Source organism: Brassica oleracea, chromosome C1 (genome assembly GCF_000695525.1).
Source record: "Brassica oleracea var. oleracea cultivar TO1000 chromosome C1, BOL, whole genome shotgun sequence".
Classification (NCBI taxonomy): domain Eukaryota; kingdom Viridiplantae; phylum Streptophyta; class Magnoliopsida; order Brassicales; family Brassicaceae; genus Brassica; species Brassica oleracea.
In genome coordinates, this window is record NC_027748.1 from 14,579,697 (window position 1) to 14,597,264 (window position 17,568).

Here is a 17,568-nt window from a genome sequence, read left to right on the forward strand (position 1 = left end):
TGACATATATTGTGAAGTTTATTCCTCCAATTCTTGCGATACTTCAGCTGCTCGTTTGTCTTCCTGTAAGATTATTGTTGTGGATACCAACGTCGTTCTTCACCAGGTACACTTTGCTTTCATTATATATATATATAAAGCTAAAGTTTCGAGCTTTTCATGTGGATGTTAAGTTGGATAATTCCAATTAACTTAACTTGAGCAGCAAATAAACTCATTAAAGTTAAGTTTGATGGATTAAAAAAAAAAGCAAAAACATATCGAGCTTAGTATTTATGTTTCCATATTACTATTAGGTTAAGGAATAGCTTAGTTCTATATAAAGAGTTTTCATGGAGAGATGTAATATCAAGAGAAACACATTGATTCAGTTTTGACAGAGTTTCTAAATCTAATAAGAAGAATTAGTTCTTATAATCTTTTGTCTTCTTGCATATTTTTCGTCGACCTGGCTCTAATACCAATGTTGCAAGAACACAAAAGATTATAAGAATTAACTCTTCTTATAAGATTTAGAAACTTTCTCAAAACTAAGAGGTTGATTGTTTGCAGTTTTTATATTGGTTTTTGGTTTTTGTTTTTCAAAAACTACTTGTTTGTCCAATCAAGATTTCTAAAAAAGTGATTTTCTAAAATTAAGGAAAACAAAAATTTGTTTTATTCCCAATCAAGATTTTAACAAAAGATTTTTCCAATAAAATAGGGAAACTAGATTTTAGATATTTAACCAAGTTTTCATTGAAAACCCAAAATCCATGTTTTGTTGTTTTTCAAAATATTCACGACTCCTTTGTGTAAATATATAAATATAGTATATCAACACTAGTTAAATCCATATTTATACTATTAAAACAGAAGACCCTTTTTGAGATGCCCTTCTTTTTTGAAAGTAATTATATGCCAGTGCCACTGATTTATTTAAAACATATGCTTTTAATTAAATTCTATATTTTTTGAATTTTATATTAATTAAACAGCAGAAAATCCTTTTGTTTAAAAAATCATTCATAAAACGTTCAAATAAACTCCAGTTGCTATAATTTAGTTATTGAAATGGATACATGATATATGCAGAAATCACGATACCCAAATTGTATGTTTAATCAACAATATCTCTCAACTTCCATATTAAAAGGAATTTTGTTATTTTGCAAAATTAATAGCTTAATGTAGTTGACCACAATATATGTAAACTTCACGTTTTAATTGACCACCATAGCTGACCATCATATTTGACCACCACGGTCAATATGCTTCACCATTTAGTTTTTAGCAAAAATTATTAGCTTAACGTAGTTGACCACTATAATTGTATAGTTCTACAAAATATTAATGAAATATTAATTATTGGTAATATTTATACACACGTTAGAAGATAATAATATAAAACTATTAATTTGTAACAAAACAATTATTATGTTACTCTCTAAACATTTTGAAAACCAAACCAAAATCGAGTCAGTATATATATTGGTTGACTGGTCTGACCAGTTTAACCCGTTTAACGGGTTTTTAAAATTTTATTGTATATTGTATATGTATATATACCATATGCTTTAAGAAAAAAAAAGGAATTAATATTTTACATGGATTTTACATGGTTTTAACATAATATTTACAACGACTTTACGACGAAATTAGGTAAGTTAAAGCGCATTGAATACACGTTTTCACCTAAATATAACGGTAACATGTTTCGTTGTAATGTCGATGTAATGATTACGACGTATTTCTCATTCCACGTACATTCGTCGTAAACTTACATGGATTTTACGACGAAAACTGTTCGTCGTAAATTTACATGGCGTTTACGACGAAAGTTGGATTCCTCGTAACTTCGTTGTAAACACCATGTAAATTTACGACGAAATATTTTCGTTGTAAATTTTCGTTGTTATGGGCACGTTTTCTTGTAGTGATGGTGATATAGACAGGAGCAGATTTACCAAATCTTAGACATGGCTATATACTTGCAACCAATTTAGGATTAACATTAGTAACGATTGTCTGTGCTTCATTTTGACAAAGAACAGATTTCAGAAACGGCGTTCCACTGACATGTATATGCACCTGTTGTTGATTTATCCAGACGGTTGCTCACTCTTCTGTTCAGCGCATCAAAACCAAACAAATAGGGTTCTTCCCACGTTTTTCACATATCAAATCTACATAAAAACCATATAAAGTGTGAATATTTGAGTCCTCGAATATGCAAGTACAATCATAGGATTGACAAACCCGTGTTTAGAGTAGACCTTTTTGATTCTGTCAATGACAGGAATCCCAAAAGCAAGAGTCTTTCTAGTTCATGTCCTAGCACGACCTTGTATATCTGGCTCAAGCACAATTCTTTACACGAACAATAAACATCAATATTGAGTTAAAAATCAGATAACTTTCAATCGACCCCATTCAAGAAAGAAGAGCGCACCCGAATAGGAAAGAGTTTCTGAATTCCTCTAGCACTTAAAGCTTTGAAAATCTCCGGAAACATCCGAGTCTCACCTATCGCTAACCCATCACCGACGTTGCTGCTTGCGAAGCAGCGCAATCTTGAGCCGCGAATCCGGCGAGAGAATCAATCGAGGCTCTGACTTAAGGGTCAGATTGGAGATGAAAATCTTTGGCTTTTGTACCGAAAGGGTTCGAAACCTGGAGAACGCTAGGTTTGACATTTGCAGGTAGATAAGAGACTATAGGGGCAATGGCGGCAGATGGAGTAAGGTGGTGAAAAGAGTGGGGTTGTTGTTATTAAGCTTTATAGCATGAACTTAAGAAAAGTTGTAACCGCTAATGGAGACGTTTAGTTTCTGGAAAGGGGAAAAAGGAAGAGACAATTACACATTATGCGTAACATAAAAGCCCATCGGATTCAACGAAACGGTGAGTTTTACCAAGGAAACACATGTCACAACGTCAGGAGGCGATTTTATGACGTGGAATCCTAGGTGACACAATATGTAGAGGGTAAACTCTTCCTTATATAATTAGATATACTGACTCCATAAACACCAATCTACGCATCCCTTCAGAAGCATCTTTTTCAGCCAACTCTCTCCTTGACGATAATCACCGTCATGGCTGTCTCCTACTTACCTCTCCAAATTGGACACACTGCAGACCATACCTAAAGAGCAATACATAGACTCAGGTATAATCGTGTTGTTTGAGCATAGTTATTTATATTTTCTCAGTAAGCAACCACTTGAAATTTTTTGAAATTATAAATTTCCTAATATCCTTGAAAGTTATAAATTTAATGGTTCTAAAGCAAAAATAAAATTCAAACAAAATGTACATGTAACATTTATTTTATTTTTTGATGAAATTTCATATTTATTGATCAGAGGGAAATTTACAAAAGAATTGGCCTACAAAAGAATATAAAAACTAAATATCATAGTTTGAAAAAATGAGCTTAAAATCAAGGTGACACTTCGAACCATCTGCGTAAAAGACCTTCTAGCTTGTGACCCCGGCGATACTTGAGGGAGGAAATTCGATTTCGTATTGTTCTATCAATAAGACGCGTCATCTGCGCTGTTGTAGACCATGGCTGCTGGTGTCGTCGCCCATTTCGTTCCCTCCAGAGACTGTAAATAGTCAGTTGAAATACCAGTCTGACCAACACCGAGTCTAGAGATGGAGCACGAGTGCGCTGAATAAACAGCAGAGTAACAGACCAGTCAGGATTCATCCTTCGACCAAGTAAGCGCTCTGCCATGTTGTCCCAAACCGTGTAGCTGTAGGGACAGGCGAAAAATAGATGATCCCTAGTCTCATCCGGTTTCCCGCACAGAGTACAATGTTGATTGACTCCCCAGTTACGCATTCTTTCTCCAGTAGATAGCATATTCTTTACGGCCAACCAAGTCATGAAACTATAACGAGGAATCCCATGCGTGAACCACACGACCTTGCTCCAAGGTACTATCTCACGCTTATATCTAATCTGCTGCCAAGTTTCTGAAGTGGAAAAAGAGTCCTTGAACTGATCATCAGAATGTCTCCAAAGCGTTAGGTCCTTTCCATTCTCAGAGCACGGAACCGGTGCTTCGTTTATCTGACGGATGAGGGAAGGGAACAGTCTCCCACGTCGTCCCCTGATGCTCCAGCAACCGTTACTAACAATATCTCCAACCCGAGCATTGCGTGGAACACCAAGGTGTATTGTACCTGCGTCGCCTGTAATATCGATGAGCTTCCCCTGATCAAGCCAGTTATCGAACCAGAAGAATGCAGCATTACCATTCTTCAAGAAAGGGTAAGCAATGTCTCTAAGCTTTAGGAGTTTCCTCCAAATCCAAGAACCCTTCTGATCCTCTTTTACGTCCCAAAAAGAGCTGTCTCGGAGTAGATAATGCTGTACCCAAGAGACCCACAATGATCCCGCTAGAGTAAACAGCCGCCAGATCAGTTGAAGAGAGAACACTACTTGAGAATCTCTAAGTCTTCTCAATCCCAGATCTGTAACATTTATTTTACATAAGCTTATATAAGTAAGATAAAAATATTCAGATTAAACTAAGCTTCAATTATTTTATGTTTTTCATCATGAGATACATAATTTTCAATTAAAAAAATAACAAATTTAAAGTGGTAAAAGTTCAAATCTGTTAGACGAAAAGAAAAACAAAAAATATTAATTAAAACCTACATTTTTGGAAAATTTTCTAATTATTTATGTTTTAATAGTATTAATATATATATGTATATATAATACTGAAATAAATAGAAAATAAAATTAAAAATAAATATTATAGAATAATCTCGGGCGTAGTCCGGACCGTCCCTAGTAAGCTTATATAAGTAAGATAAAAATATTCAGATTAAACTAAGCTTCAATTATTTTATGTTTTTCATCATGAGATATATAATTTTCAATAAAAAAATAACAAATTTTAAGTGGTAAAAGTTCAAATCTGTTAGACAAAAAGAAAAACAAAAATATTAATTAAACCTACATTTTTGGAAAATTGTCTAATGATTTATGTTTTAATAATATTAATATATATATATATATATATATATATATATATATATATAATACTGAAATAAATAGAAAATAAAATTAAAAATAAATATTATAGAATAATCTCGGGCGTAGTCCGGACCGTCCCTAGTAAGCTTATATAAGTAAGATAAAAATATTCAGATTAAACTAAGCTTCAATTATTTTATGTTTTTCATCATGAGATACATGATTTTCAATAAAAAAAACAAATTTTGAGTTGGAAAAGTTCAAATCTGTTAGACAAAAAATATTAATTAAAACCTACATTTTTGGAAAATTTTCTAATTATTTATGTTTTAATAGTATTAATATATATATGTATATATAATACTGAAATAAATAGAAAATAAAATTAAAAATAAATATTATAGAATAATTCCGGGAGTAGTCCGGACCGACCCTAGTGTTATATGTATCTTTGACTGTTGTTTTGGAAAATAATCCCTTATTTACAATTATGTGAAACACATGGGTTACTAGTTGGAGTTTAGCTTCGTGAGGATATATGATCATTCTCTCATCTTATGGGTAGATTGATAAGTCATGTCTGCTTCATCGACTTCATGTTTTGGATCTGTATATTTCAAATTTGAGTTGGATAAATACTATAGCGATGATTGGAAGGAGCTGCAGTTTTATATTTTTGCTTTAGAAATAAAACTGTAGATTTTGTTTGTTGTAGATATAGATAATTTTGCTGTAGAATATTAGTCGTAGGTTTAAAAAGATTTAATGACTTAGGATGCGATTGGCTATTGCTGTAGTTGCTCTCCACAACCACAATTATACCCACAGTTTTAAATCTACAGCAATCTTGATTTATATATTTTTTAAAGCTCACAGCTCTTTTTTTTTAGTCCACAACACTTATTTAAATTTATGTTTTTATAATTGCTCTGCAGAGACAAATTCCTACAGCCCAAATTTAAAAATTTTTAAAAGTTAAAAATCTAGAGCCAAAGCCAAAAAAGTCACAGTAATATTTTTACAGCCAAAAAATGAAATCACAGCTCTAACTAATCACACCCTTACATATAAATTTTCTAAAGCATAAAATAAATGCTCTAAATTTATGGTTTTCCACAAGTAAAAATAAATAAAAAGAAAAGAAAAATTTGTACTTTTAAAAAATCTTTACAAGTGTGATTAGCAAAAATTTGGGCTGTAAAAATAATCTACGCTGCGTAGAGATGTTACATCAACAAGCACTTGCTGATCAACCCCTATAATCACCATGAGTCCATGACTGTTGTTAACACGTTACATCACATGCATGGACTTTTTCTCAATTTTCATCGACTATGGTCCATGACCTCACTTAGGTCAGGCCCAATACATAACTTGTGACCTTGAACCTATTAACCGTTCTCCTTCCCACGTGGCACTTTTAATATTATTAGTCTATTAGACGAGAAAGCCCAATGCCAATGGGCTTCAACATGTAATAAGATCAACCGGGTTTAGTTCAATAATTAAAACTTGCACCAAATCACTTAACGAGTTGTGTTAGAAAAATGCATTTAACCAAACTAATATTTAAATCATTTGGAAAGTAGAATGATATACGCTATAAGTTTTGTCTATATTTATTAACTTAACCGACCATGATCTATATGCATGATTTGAAATTGGAAAAGATTGGTTCCTGTGAAGTAGTTTGTGCACTTTGTAATAGGAGATAAAAAGCAGCTGAGGACAAATACAATCCCCAAGATTCAGTTCTTGGAACAAACCTGAATGTTTGTAGCATTTTTCATTTTTTCTTGGATTTTGAGACGGGAATTAAGGAGATATTCTGTTCTGGTTGAGTTTGATTTTTTTTTTTCAAATATACTGAATAGTCATATGATATATTATGTAATAATGCCCCACAATAAAAAGAGAGAGTGACAAATATTCATATGATGATATAGCATGCAATGTCCCACAATAGAAGGAGAAAATGACAAGAATTAGATAAGAAAAGAAACATGACACCACCGAATACTATTCCTAGCTCTACTCCCCTTTGGAGATGGCTACAGTGGCTCCTACACACTCACCCACACACACACAACACACAGAGATCTACAACACAACGGGGAAGAGGAGAGAACGTAGGACCAGTTGGACTCTCTTACAATTGCCATCCTACGGCCAGCAGTCTCCCTCCATTTACTCTTCAAAATAAAACATCACACATATAGTAGTAGGAATAGGTATATGAAGCTTTCAGAGGACGGGGGAGAAGTTAAGGCGGGAAGTGTAAGTTGCTTTAGGAGCCCAGTTTCTAGGCACGACGTCGGTCGCTGACAGTGTTTTGCCGGCTGACAAAGTGGTGAGCTTGATGGAGAATGGTCCTTTGAGTGGTCCTCCAACGATGCACCAGTTGGCTCCCCATACGTGCTTCATCTCTAGCCATTCACTCGCTCCTGCCTGCACCATTTAACAAAGGAAACCCATCTTTACACTTTTGAGTCTGTTTTATTGTTACTTTAGTAGACTTTGGCAGACTTTACTGGTGTGCCTTTCTAGTTGGTCAATAAAGAACCATGAGTGTGCTCACTCCACTAAAACTTTTCCTCCTTTTTCGTTTTAGTATTATACAAAATAAACGCATACTTTGAAGTGGAAGTGACTTTGTGGTAAGAAAAAGGGAAACTAAAGTCTAAAAAGAGATTTAAAAAAAAAAAGAGTTTGGTTATAAAGAAAAAGAAAGTACTTGGCGAATATGCATGGAGCCAATGTCGCCTTCTCCATCTTCAAACTCAACCAGCAGAGACAACCAAAAATCAGTTGATCCTTCGTTCACATGGAACGCAATGTTCTTCCCTCTATACTTGCATGCCGTCCTTTTTTAATATTATGCAACAAACAATCAAAAATGAAATGGTCAACGGTCAAAAATGTCAGAGACCATTTAAAAACGAGATCTCGCCGCTAAAGCTCACCAATTGCAATAAAATCTAATAATTTCTAACCACATAATTCCTATATTTTAATTCGCTCGTGCACTGTCACGAGTTAGTTATTGTCATTGATGAAGAAAATAAACATTAATAAATGACTTTAAAAGAGAATAATAAAGTAAACATGTACCGGCGGTAAATCACGGGGATGAGACCTCGGTTGCGGAGGGGACCAGATTCTCCTGAGATAGCCAGTCGACCAAACGCCGCGCCACTAAGATCAAAGTGAGTGTTGGTTTTTGAACAGCCGGGACACTCGTCGGTGATGATGACGGTGACGGCTCTCCGGGAACATATACTCCTGTCCAAGCACCGAACCTTGTAACAAGCTCCGCAGCCTTCACCGTTTTTGAAGAGGATAGGATTCACCGCTCCAACCCTCGCATGTAACGGTTTCACGTCCACCAACGTACCGTACCCACACGCTCCTCCTGTATTCCGGTATGTAATGAGACAAAAGTTTCTACATTTCTATCACTAGATAGTGTGAACTGAGGTTTAATTATGTGTTACCATCGCTTCCGTCTCCGTTGGCGCTTCCGTACCAGGTGGCAACTGCTGGAAGCCAATGCGAGTTTGAGGCGTGGCTATTGGTTGTCACTGGAGCGGAGGAGCTATTCAGAAGCCGCAGGAAAATGCAGAGCGTGGCTAAGATGATGGCCAGAGAGAGCTGCATTTTACCCTAAGAAGTATGTTTTGCCGACAGTGAGAGAGAGAAAGTGAGTGAGTGAGTTGTGGAACTGATATGTCAGTGTTGTTGTTGTTATATAGAGAAAAAGAAGCAAACTGCTTTTCTGTGGTTTCTCTTTTTGTTTGAAGTCTTTGCCAGTTTGGTCCCTTGCCGTTGCTCTTATTAACGGTGAGATGCCACTCTGATAAGACCTACCGACAGTTAAGGCGTCGATTTCGCTCGATCCAGTGTGTAATTGTCATGGGACCTATAGGGGTAATTTGGTACATTTTTTAGTTTAGACCCTTGTTAATCTCCCGTAGATTCTGTGGAAGAGAAGAGGAATCCGTTAAGACACTGACTTGCCCTTGCCCAATCTCTTATCTTCTGATTTGTTTTCTTCCTATTTATTTTTCACGTGTTATGTTCTTAGATTTTATGCTTCATTACATATATATTGATATATAATTTAGTTATATACAAACTTAAACATCTGTACTAGTACATTTTTACAAAACTACTACTGTTTGTGTATATTAGTCGATGAAATGATTGAGTGTACTTGAATGGAGGGATGAATATATTATATGATTTACGTTAAGCAAAACTTTGTGGCCAATCTCGTGCGCACAACGCTTGAATCATTGCCATTGCGAATATATACTATAATAATAGAGGTAACGGTTTTCACGCTAATTCGTATGCTATAACGAACAACCACCTTTAGCTCACTAGTGACATATTAGTTCGTTGTTTTGTTATTATTGACGATGGTAGGGCAAAATATAATAACTATTTGATGGTCACTCAGTCCCAGATCTTATTAAAAGGTGGATCCACGATTTTTTTTATTTTATAAGCAAAGCACATGACCAAATTTATACTCTGTATTATACGACCCTACGTTAATGTGACGTTACTTTCTTAAAGCTATGAGAAAATGTATAAACGGAGATATTTCTAGCGTTAATTACGGTAGGTTTTGTTTAAATATGATTATATTTCATGGTGGTATTTAAAGTGTTAGTGCCAAAAATATACTCTTTCCGTTCCCAAAAATAAGATTTTTTAAAAAAATTTTCTTGTTCTACAAAGATAGATTTTCTATATTGTTAAGATATTTTTTTATACTTTTGAAGAACAATAATTGAGAATATTTTAATTGATTAAATTTTGTTGGTGGAAAGTTATTGGAAAGTGTATAATAAATTAAAAAATAAATTAAATTATAAACATTTATTAAATTCTTAATAAGCGTGCATATTCTAGAAAATCTTATTTTCGGGAACATAGGGAGTATATACGAATAGACATGACTGATTTGTTTGGTGTATATACTCAAATGATGCTTGCAAAGTTTTCACTTCAAGATTTTACTGCATCCATCATCTTTTATACAGAAAAGATAATCAATCATTGGACATTACAAACGGTTCGACAGTTTGCACCTTATTAATGTCCCGTGTTCGTGGTTTCGGATTAATTTTAGGTGGCCGATCATAGTGTGTGTGAAACGAGTGTACAATAAGTCAAAATGTGTATGATAACAGATTCACGTGATAGAATTGAATAATTTATTAGTTGAATTAAAAGCATTAGAATCTTACACAGTTTCATGTTAGAATGGGATAATTATTCTTACGGCCAACCAGACTCTCACTACCCTTCTTCCCATTTACATACAATACACATCTCCGGATTTTTTTTTTTTAACTTGGCTTGCTTATATAAATGCATGAAAAAAAAAAGTTTACAAAGCTTATGTCTTTAGTTACTTACGGGCTTAGCCCAGTACATATTAAACCAAAATAAACCTATAAGTTAGAACCTAATAGTGACTCTTTGTTGCCTCCTCAACGGAGAATACGAAGTGATGGTGATCAGAGAAGAGCCCCTACGACGTGGAAAACCAGAGCTGCATCAGACAAGAGGACAATCGTGGATTAGTTGGCCGTAGGGAGGATATTTTGTTCCTGATTTGGTGATCAATCTGCTTATCAGGGAGTCCATCGAGCAGAAAGTGTTTCTATGAAGTCTTGAGTTGCTCTCAGTCCAGAGAGAATAGATTGAAGCCTGCCAGCACCAGAGGGCGAGTTGAGTAGACAAGCTTTTGGCTGGGAGAGTTTGCATGCTGAGAAGAGAGGCGGTCCAGTCACCTGTAGGTTGAAGGGAGCATCGAGCCGCAATGGCACTCCAGACCCCAAAACTAAAAGGACAAGAGAATAGTAGGTGATCTCTACTTTCGGAGGCTGAGTTACAGAGGAGACAAATTGGTGGCGTTTGAATTCCCCAGCTGATGAGCCTATCTCTTGTAGGACATCTGTTTAATACGAAAAGCCAAGTGAGGAAACAATGTCGAGGAATGCCTCTCTTGATCCAAACTGCAGAGAACCAATTAACTCTAGGTAGAGTGCCTCTCAACTCCTGATAGACCTGACTGCTTCTATAATTATCCGATGAGTTGTTTCCAATCTGCCATTCATATTGATCTTCATGTTCCTGGAGTTCTATAGTAGTTAGGAAAGATGCGACCTCTACCTGATTTTCTGATCTTGCAGGAGGAAGAGCCCAAGCGTTGTTACTATGAAGCGAAGCTAAAGAAGCCTTCCATGGGATTCCAAGATGTGAGGTCGCAGTTGCAGAGAGGTAGTTAGTCAGCTTCCCATAGGGGGACCAGTTGTCTGTCCAGAACCGAGTTCCTGTTCCATTGCCCACACGCAGATGAATCCAAGGGTAAATTGTGTCCCTCATCTTCAACAATTTTCTAGCCATCCAGGACATTGAATGGTTTGGTTTCATTGTCCAAAAGTTACTGATATCATCTTTTAATATTTCAGTCCAGAACCAAGCAACCCAGATGGAGCCTTGTTTGAAGAACAGAAGCCAAATAAACTTTAAGCAAGCTGCTTTGTTCCAGGAGAGAAGGTCATGAATTCCTAAACTTCCTGATTCCTTAGGCTTTGTTACTTCCGACCATGCGACTCTTGCTGAATGGTGACCTTCCAAATTACCTTTCCACAGGAAGTACCCACAAAGGGAATTGATTCGCGCTACACAAGCTTTTGGAAGGATGAAAGCAGAGGACCAGAAGGTGGTGATTCCAGTAATAACCGTCTTGATGAAGTGTAGCCTACCAGCAAAAGAGAGAGTTTTCACACTCCAAGAGGTAAATCTACTCTTCACCTGTTGAATGGGAGGTTCACAGTTTTGTAGAGAGAGATTCTTAGTGCAGAGGGGAACACCTAGGTAGCGAATAGGTAGAGAACCCGCAGGCATTCCTGTAGAGGCTTGAATAGCTTCCACCTCTGGAGCCAAAAGGCCCGATGAAAAGTAACATGATTTCTGCATACTCACCTAGTCCAGACCGTAGCTCAAATTCTTTCAGAATCTGCAAAACCCTTTGTAGTGAAGCTAGGGAACAATCTAGGAACATCAGGAGATCGTCAGCAAAACAGAGGTGGGTTAGTTTAGTTCGAGAACACTGGTGATGATAGGAGAAGAAGCCTTCAACCACCTCTTTGTTTAGCATTTGGGATAGGCAGTTCATTGCTATAACAAAATGATATGAAGAGAGTGGGTCCCCTTGCCTTAATCCTTGTTTGCCTTTGAAGTAACCATTGACACACCCATTATAGGCTACCATATAGGAGGTCGTGCAAATACAGACCTTTAGCCAAGTGAGAAGTGGTTCAGGAAGCTACATTGCTCTGAGGCAGTTGAGTAGGACGTCCCATGAGAGAGTGTCAAATGCCTTTGAAATATCTACTTTAATTGTTATTCTCATTGCACCTTTGTTTTTGTGGTAACTGTTTACCAATTCTGCTGCTAGGGTGGTGTTCTCAACGAGAAGCATGTCCTTTACAAAAGCGGATTGATTTGGAACGATGAGATCCACAAGAATAGGCTTCAGCCGTGACACCATAAGACGAGAGATGACTTTGTAGATCGTGTTGAGGCAAGCTATCGGTCGAAACTCGGTAATTCTCAATGCTCCCAGGAATTTAGGGACAAGAGTAAGGATTGTGGAATTTCCAGTTGCAGGCAGGAAGCAGTGCGAGAAGAAGTGCTTGACAGAAACAATGACTTCTTCTCCCAAGATGTCCCACGAGGCTTTGAAAAAAGCAGAGGTAAGGCCGTCTGGACCTGAAGCTTTGTTAGGATTGAGTTTGAAAAACAGCTTTCTAATCTCTTCACCTGTTGGAATCGCAATCATTTTCTGGAGAAGAGCAGGTGCAACTCTGAAGTGAAATAGAGCATTGAACCAGTCAGGGTTCGAGCACAAAGAGTTTGTTGCTTAAGAGCGTTGGCCTAAGATGGAGAAGAAGTGGTTAACCTCATGGTCTCCCATTGCTATTGGATCAGAGATAACTTCTCCTGAGAGAAGGATGAACGATCTTATTGCGTTGTAGCTTGCTCTAGTTTGACAGATTCGGAAGAAGTATGTGGTATTTAGATCCCCCTCTACCAGCCAGTTGATGCACGGTTTCTGTCTGAAGAAGTATTCTTCAATTTCCCTTAAGAAAGACCACATAGTATGGAAATCACGTTCTATTTGGAAGGTCTACGCGGAGGGATCTTGCAGTGATTCAACATGCGCAAGTTGCAACAAACAATTAGTCTCTAACACTCTTTTCTGAATATTAGAATAATTTTGTTTGTTTAGTACTCTCAGATCCTTTTTTATGCATTTCAGCTTCCAACACAAGCTAGTGAGATTTGTTGCAGAGCTTCCAGCCCCAGCCCACGCCAGAGAGACCACTTGGAGAAAGGTCGGGTGTTTAGTCAAGTAGTTCAGAAATTTAAAAGGCTGGGTTCCTACTTTAGGGAGTTGAAATGCAAGGTCAGTAAGGCAGGGATAATGGTCAGAGGGCAAGGGAGGGAGGAAGGAGGCGAAAGCATTAGGGAAGATGAGAGGATGTGGTTGTTTATGAGTAAACTGTCTAGTTTCTTAGCTATGGGGGAGACAGGGCAGGAATTGGTCCAGGTGTGAAGAGGTCCATTGAATCTGAGGTCAAAAACACCTAATTTTTGGAGACTATCTCTGAATTCAGCCATTGGAGTAGTTATGTAGTTCAGAAGATGACTGGAATGTTCAGAGTGGTGCAAGATCTCGTTGAAGTCACATGCGATCATCCATGGGGAAGAGCACAGGAAGTACCTCGAGCAGACATCAGTAAGTTCCACCCAAAGATCAGATCGCTCCTGATAAGTGTTATCAGCATAGACGGCAGTGTAGTGAAAAGGAGGAGCCGAGGGGAGACTCACTTCACACGTTACTGACTGTCTCGACTCATGGACCAGTTTTAGGACAGCGGGGTATTTCCAGATAATAACAATTCTACCATCATCATCAGAGTCATGGTTTGAGAGATAGTTCCAGCCTCTGCAAAGTTTAGACATAAGAGAAGACAAGTTAGGTTCTTTGATATGGGTTTCCAAAAGAACACCAAAGAGATGCTTATATTTAAAGAGCCAATCACAAAAGGGTTGATGCTTATCTGGATCATTTAGGCCACAGATATTCCAAAAAAGTGTTTTGAACACATTAAAGAGGGGAAGGAAGACCCCCAAAAGAAATTGGAGGTCCCTGAGTCAAAAGTAGCGAATATTTGTTGGAAAGAAGTAACGAAGAATGAGGCAAGCTTGAATTGACGTCCAGTACTTCCTGAGAAAGGGGAGAAGTATCAGACTTTAGAGGAGGAGATAAAGAAGGAGATGATCTGGAACGTTTAAGGGGTCTACGAGGAATGGCAGTAGGAGAAGAGAAAGATGCAAGAGGGAGTTTAAATGAGACAGCAGGAGAAAGGGAGGTTTCAGATGGTGGAACAGAGCCCCAGAGGCCTTCACAGTAGCCAACTCGCAAGGCGCAAGTTGCACAGGGACATAGACTCCAGCAACCGGAGCAGAGTTTTCAGCAATCTCTGAGCTACTCTTTCCAGCTTCAGGTACTTTATTTTCCACAAGAGCTACTCTAGCTTTACTACGTTGCACTTCTACATAAACCTTCTCCTTTGATTTCCCACGTTTGGATTTGGAAGCAGAAGGTGAAGGATCATTGACTTTTGATTTTTCCTTTTGATTTACAGTGTCCTGCGGAGGAGGGGACCACTTGAGACAGTTCATAGCAATGTGTCCAAGCTCTCAGCAGTGTGAACAAGTTTGGGGTACCCAAGGATAGCTAACTTGAACCTCCACTACCTCACCACTCTCTCTTTTGAATTCAACGACTTTTGGGAGTGGAAGGTTAAGATTCACCTCCACCTTGACATGTGAGACAGTAAGACTCACCAAGTTCTTTGTAAAATCGTCAGTTTCTTTTGGTTCTCCAACTAAACCGGCAACAAGACTTAACCCTTTATCATATCGTAGGTCAAGGAGAACTCCAGTTAGGTGGGCCCAGATCTTGATAGAGTCGAGAGGTGGGGTAGTAGACGAGTGAGAGGTGCCCCATTGAACAGTGTGGAACATTGTCTCTCCTACATACCATATACTTTTTTCAAGAATCTTGGATCGGAGGTAGTCATTGGGAATGCGCACGATGGTAGAGCGCCGGAAAGGATTGTTGTGGATTTCTAGCTGACCACCCTTTCCCCACATGTGGTTAAAGACACTGCGGATTTGGTGGAAAGGAGGGGCTCTACCATTATAGTAGCAGATGATGATATCTTTGTTTATGTCAGCTCATTTTCTGAGGACAGTATCGGGGATGAGAACTCGGGGTCTTCCAGAATCAGACATAGCTAACGGGCCAGTCTTTTTAGAGTTTTATCTTCCCTTTTTTGGATTGTCTCAATCAGAGAGGGGCCCTGGGGGGCAGAGACAAAATGGGAAGAATAGTAGCACGAGGGGGTGGGGGAGCTACTTCAGCAGCATCAGTAGAAGGAGGTGGGCAGTGTGGTTTTGAGGCAGGGTTAACGAGGAGGGGGAGTGTTTCTGGGGGAGAGCTATATAGTTTGGGGGAATGGTTCCAAAGAAGGGAGAGGGTTCAGTAGGTGGGAGAGTTGTTGTTTCAAGGGAATGGGCCTCCTTTCCAGTTACTAACGGCGTGACCAGTGAAAATTGTTCTGTACTCACAGAAGAGTGAACAGTAGTTACTGTTGAAGTTGAAAGTAGATCTACTGTCAGAGAGTTAGAGACGGAGTTCGAGATCTCATTAGTAGCAGTGGGAGGCTCAGCCATAGTTACGTCATCAGAGAGACCGACTTTGACTTGTAGTGGAGAGGATCTGGATTTTTTTTTCCAGAAGCAGTTTGGATAAAGTTCTTCAGAGGGGATGGTGAGAGAGGTGGGAAATGGTTAATAGGGAAGGGGGAGGGAGGGTCAGGAGGGGTGGGAGGCGGAAGATGACCTTCACCGATAGTTATAAAAGAGGTTTTTTTTTATCAAATAAAAGAGTTTCAACTCAACTCCAAAACATGTAACTTCTCCAATCCAATACTAAAAATTATATCATTCTAATGTAACATTATAATTTCGCTTGAAATATTTTAGAGTTGAGTTGTAAATAAAATTTTCTTAATATAATAATGTTATTAGTCGGAGATGCCCAGATAAATAAGGCTCAATAACATAAACATTACGAAGTGCATGCTTTGTCGCCGAATGTGAAATTTTTTTTGGATCGCTTGCAGATTGATCAATAAGATTGCACCTCTTTGTTTTTTCATATGTTTCTAACCATCATGAAACATGAAAGGTAAAATTAAATATCTTTATAATTAGCAGTATGTGATTCAATTAACCATTGACCAATTACGCGTCTAAACAATTCACCTTTTAATAAATCTTAAGGCCAGAATTTAGACAGATTAACTTTAGTAATGCATACTTGCTTACCAAATGAGACAAAACAGAGCCTGGAAAAATCCAATTTTCTAGCAAGACTACAAAAACTCAAAAGATTCAATATCAGTAAATCATAAATTCACAAGTGACGTCTTAGCAGGTATGATATTTTCATTTTACGAGTGTTGCTTGGGATTACAAAGAGAGTCTTTTCTTGTTACAAATCTTACTTGGACTCTTCTTTGTCTCGGCTTGAAAACGTATTTCAGCCCAAATCGAAGCCTCATTCCAGCTCTACTCTGTTAGCTCTTCTTTGTTTGGATATTATTATTATTATTATTGTTATAAATCAAATGATGAATGTCCATAACCGATCCAAACTCTAGAGGAAAGAGACATAGTCGAAACCCTAAAGAGAGGAGAGAGAGGCGGCCGCATGCTTTAGAGGAGAGAGAGAGGCGGCCACAAGCTTTAGAGAAAATGAAACTCTATTTCCTTTTCCTTGTATATGTAATCTTTCCATTTATGTATTTAGTAGTTATCCTAAATCTAGTTGAATTAGGATTTGTACTCTTTCCTTTTATCTCAATCTTGTAAACTTTATATAAGGGTTGTCTTATTCATTAATGAAATATACAGAATTCCCCATTCTTTTATAACACGTTATCAACACGATTGTTCTCTGCAATCTAAGCTAACATCGCCAATCCCTTAAACCTAACCTAGCCGGCGACTTTAACCTAATCCCGGCGAACCCTAATTCGTCCTAGCTCGCGTTTCAGCTCGTCAGCAACCGATCAGCTCCATCCCTAAGATGTTCCTGATCCTAGACGACCTCAGCTTCCGTTCGCATCACAGCCAACTTGTGTTCCCGATCAACCAGCTCGTAATCCCGATCAGCCGCTTGCAAACCCGATAGGAAGCAGCTCGCGAACCCGATAGGAAGCAGACGCGTCCCGTCCCGTTCAGCTCGCATCCGACGACAACCAGCTCGCGTCCGTCCGTGTGCAGCTCGAGGTTCATCCATTCTCTTTGGTGGTCCCGTTTCAACCCTTCAAACAAAGATATACCGTTTAATCTGAGAACATAATGATCAAACCCTAAAACCCTAATCCATTATTATGGAAATCCTATGTTCTTGATAAACCCCA

The 17,568-nt window shown here is 38.0% G+C and overlaps 2 protein-coding genes and 1 long non-coding RNA gene across 3 annotated transcripts; all 3 read right to left on the reverse strand.

The window, feature by feature from the left end:
• Nucleotides 1–2,062: 2,062 nt before the first annotated feature.
• Nucleotides 2,063–2,806, reverse strand: LOC106296830. The gene is made up of 3 exons (XR_001261317.1): nt 2,432–2,806; nt 2,256–2,349; nt 2,063–2,165 (listed from the first exon to the last, which is right to left on the reverse strand). It is a non-coding gene; the product is annotated as an uncharacterized LOC106296830 (long non-coding RNA).
• Nucleotides 2,807–3,424: 618 nt separating this feature from the next.
• On the reverse strand, nt 3,425–6,771 carry LOC106332595. Its single transcript, XM_013771074.1, has 2 exons — nt 6,748–6,771; nt 3,425–4,363 (listed from the first exon to the last, which is right to left on the reverse strand). Exons 1-2 carry the CDS (start codon nt 6,769–6,771, stop codon nt 3,425–3,427), a joined length of 963 nt encoding a protein of 320 aa, XP_013626528.1.
• Nucleotides 6,772–6,865: 94 nt separating this feature from the next.
• Nucleotides 6,866–8,718, reverse strand: LOC106322235 (expansin-B3). The gene is made up of 4 exons (XM_013760378.1): nt 8,476–8,718; nt 8,093–8,393; nt 7,716–7,845; nt 6,866–7,429 (listed from the first exon to the last, which is right to left on the reverse strand). Exons 1-4 carry the CDS (start codon nt 8,636–8,638, stop codon nt 7,226–7,228), a joined length of 798 nt encoding a protein of 265 aa, XP_013615832.1. The 5' UTR covers nt 8,639–8,718; the 3' UTR covers nt 6,866–7,225.
• Between the last annotated feature and the right edge of the window lie 8,850 nt (nt 8,719–17,568).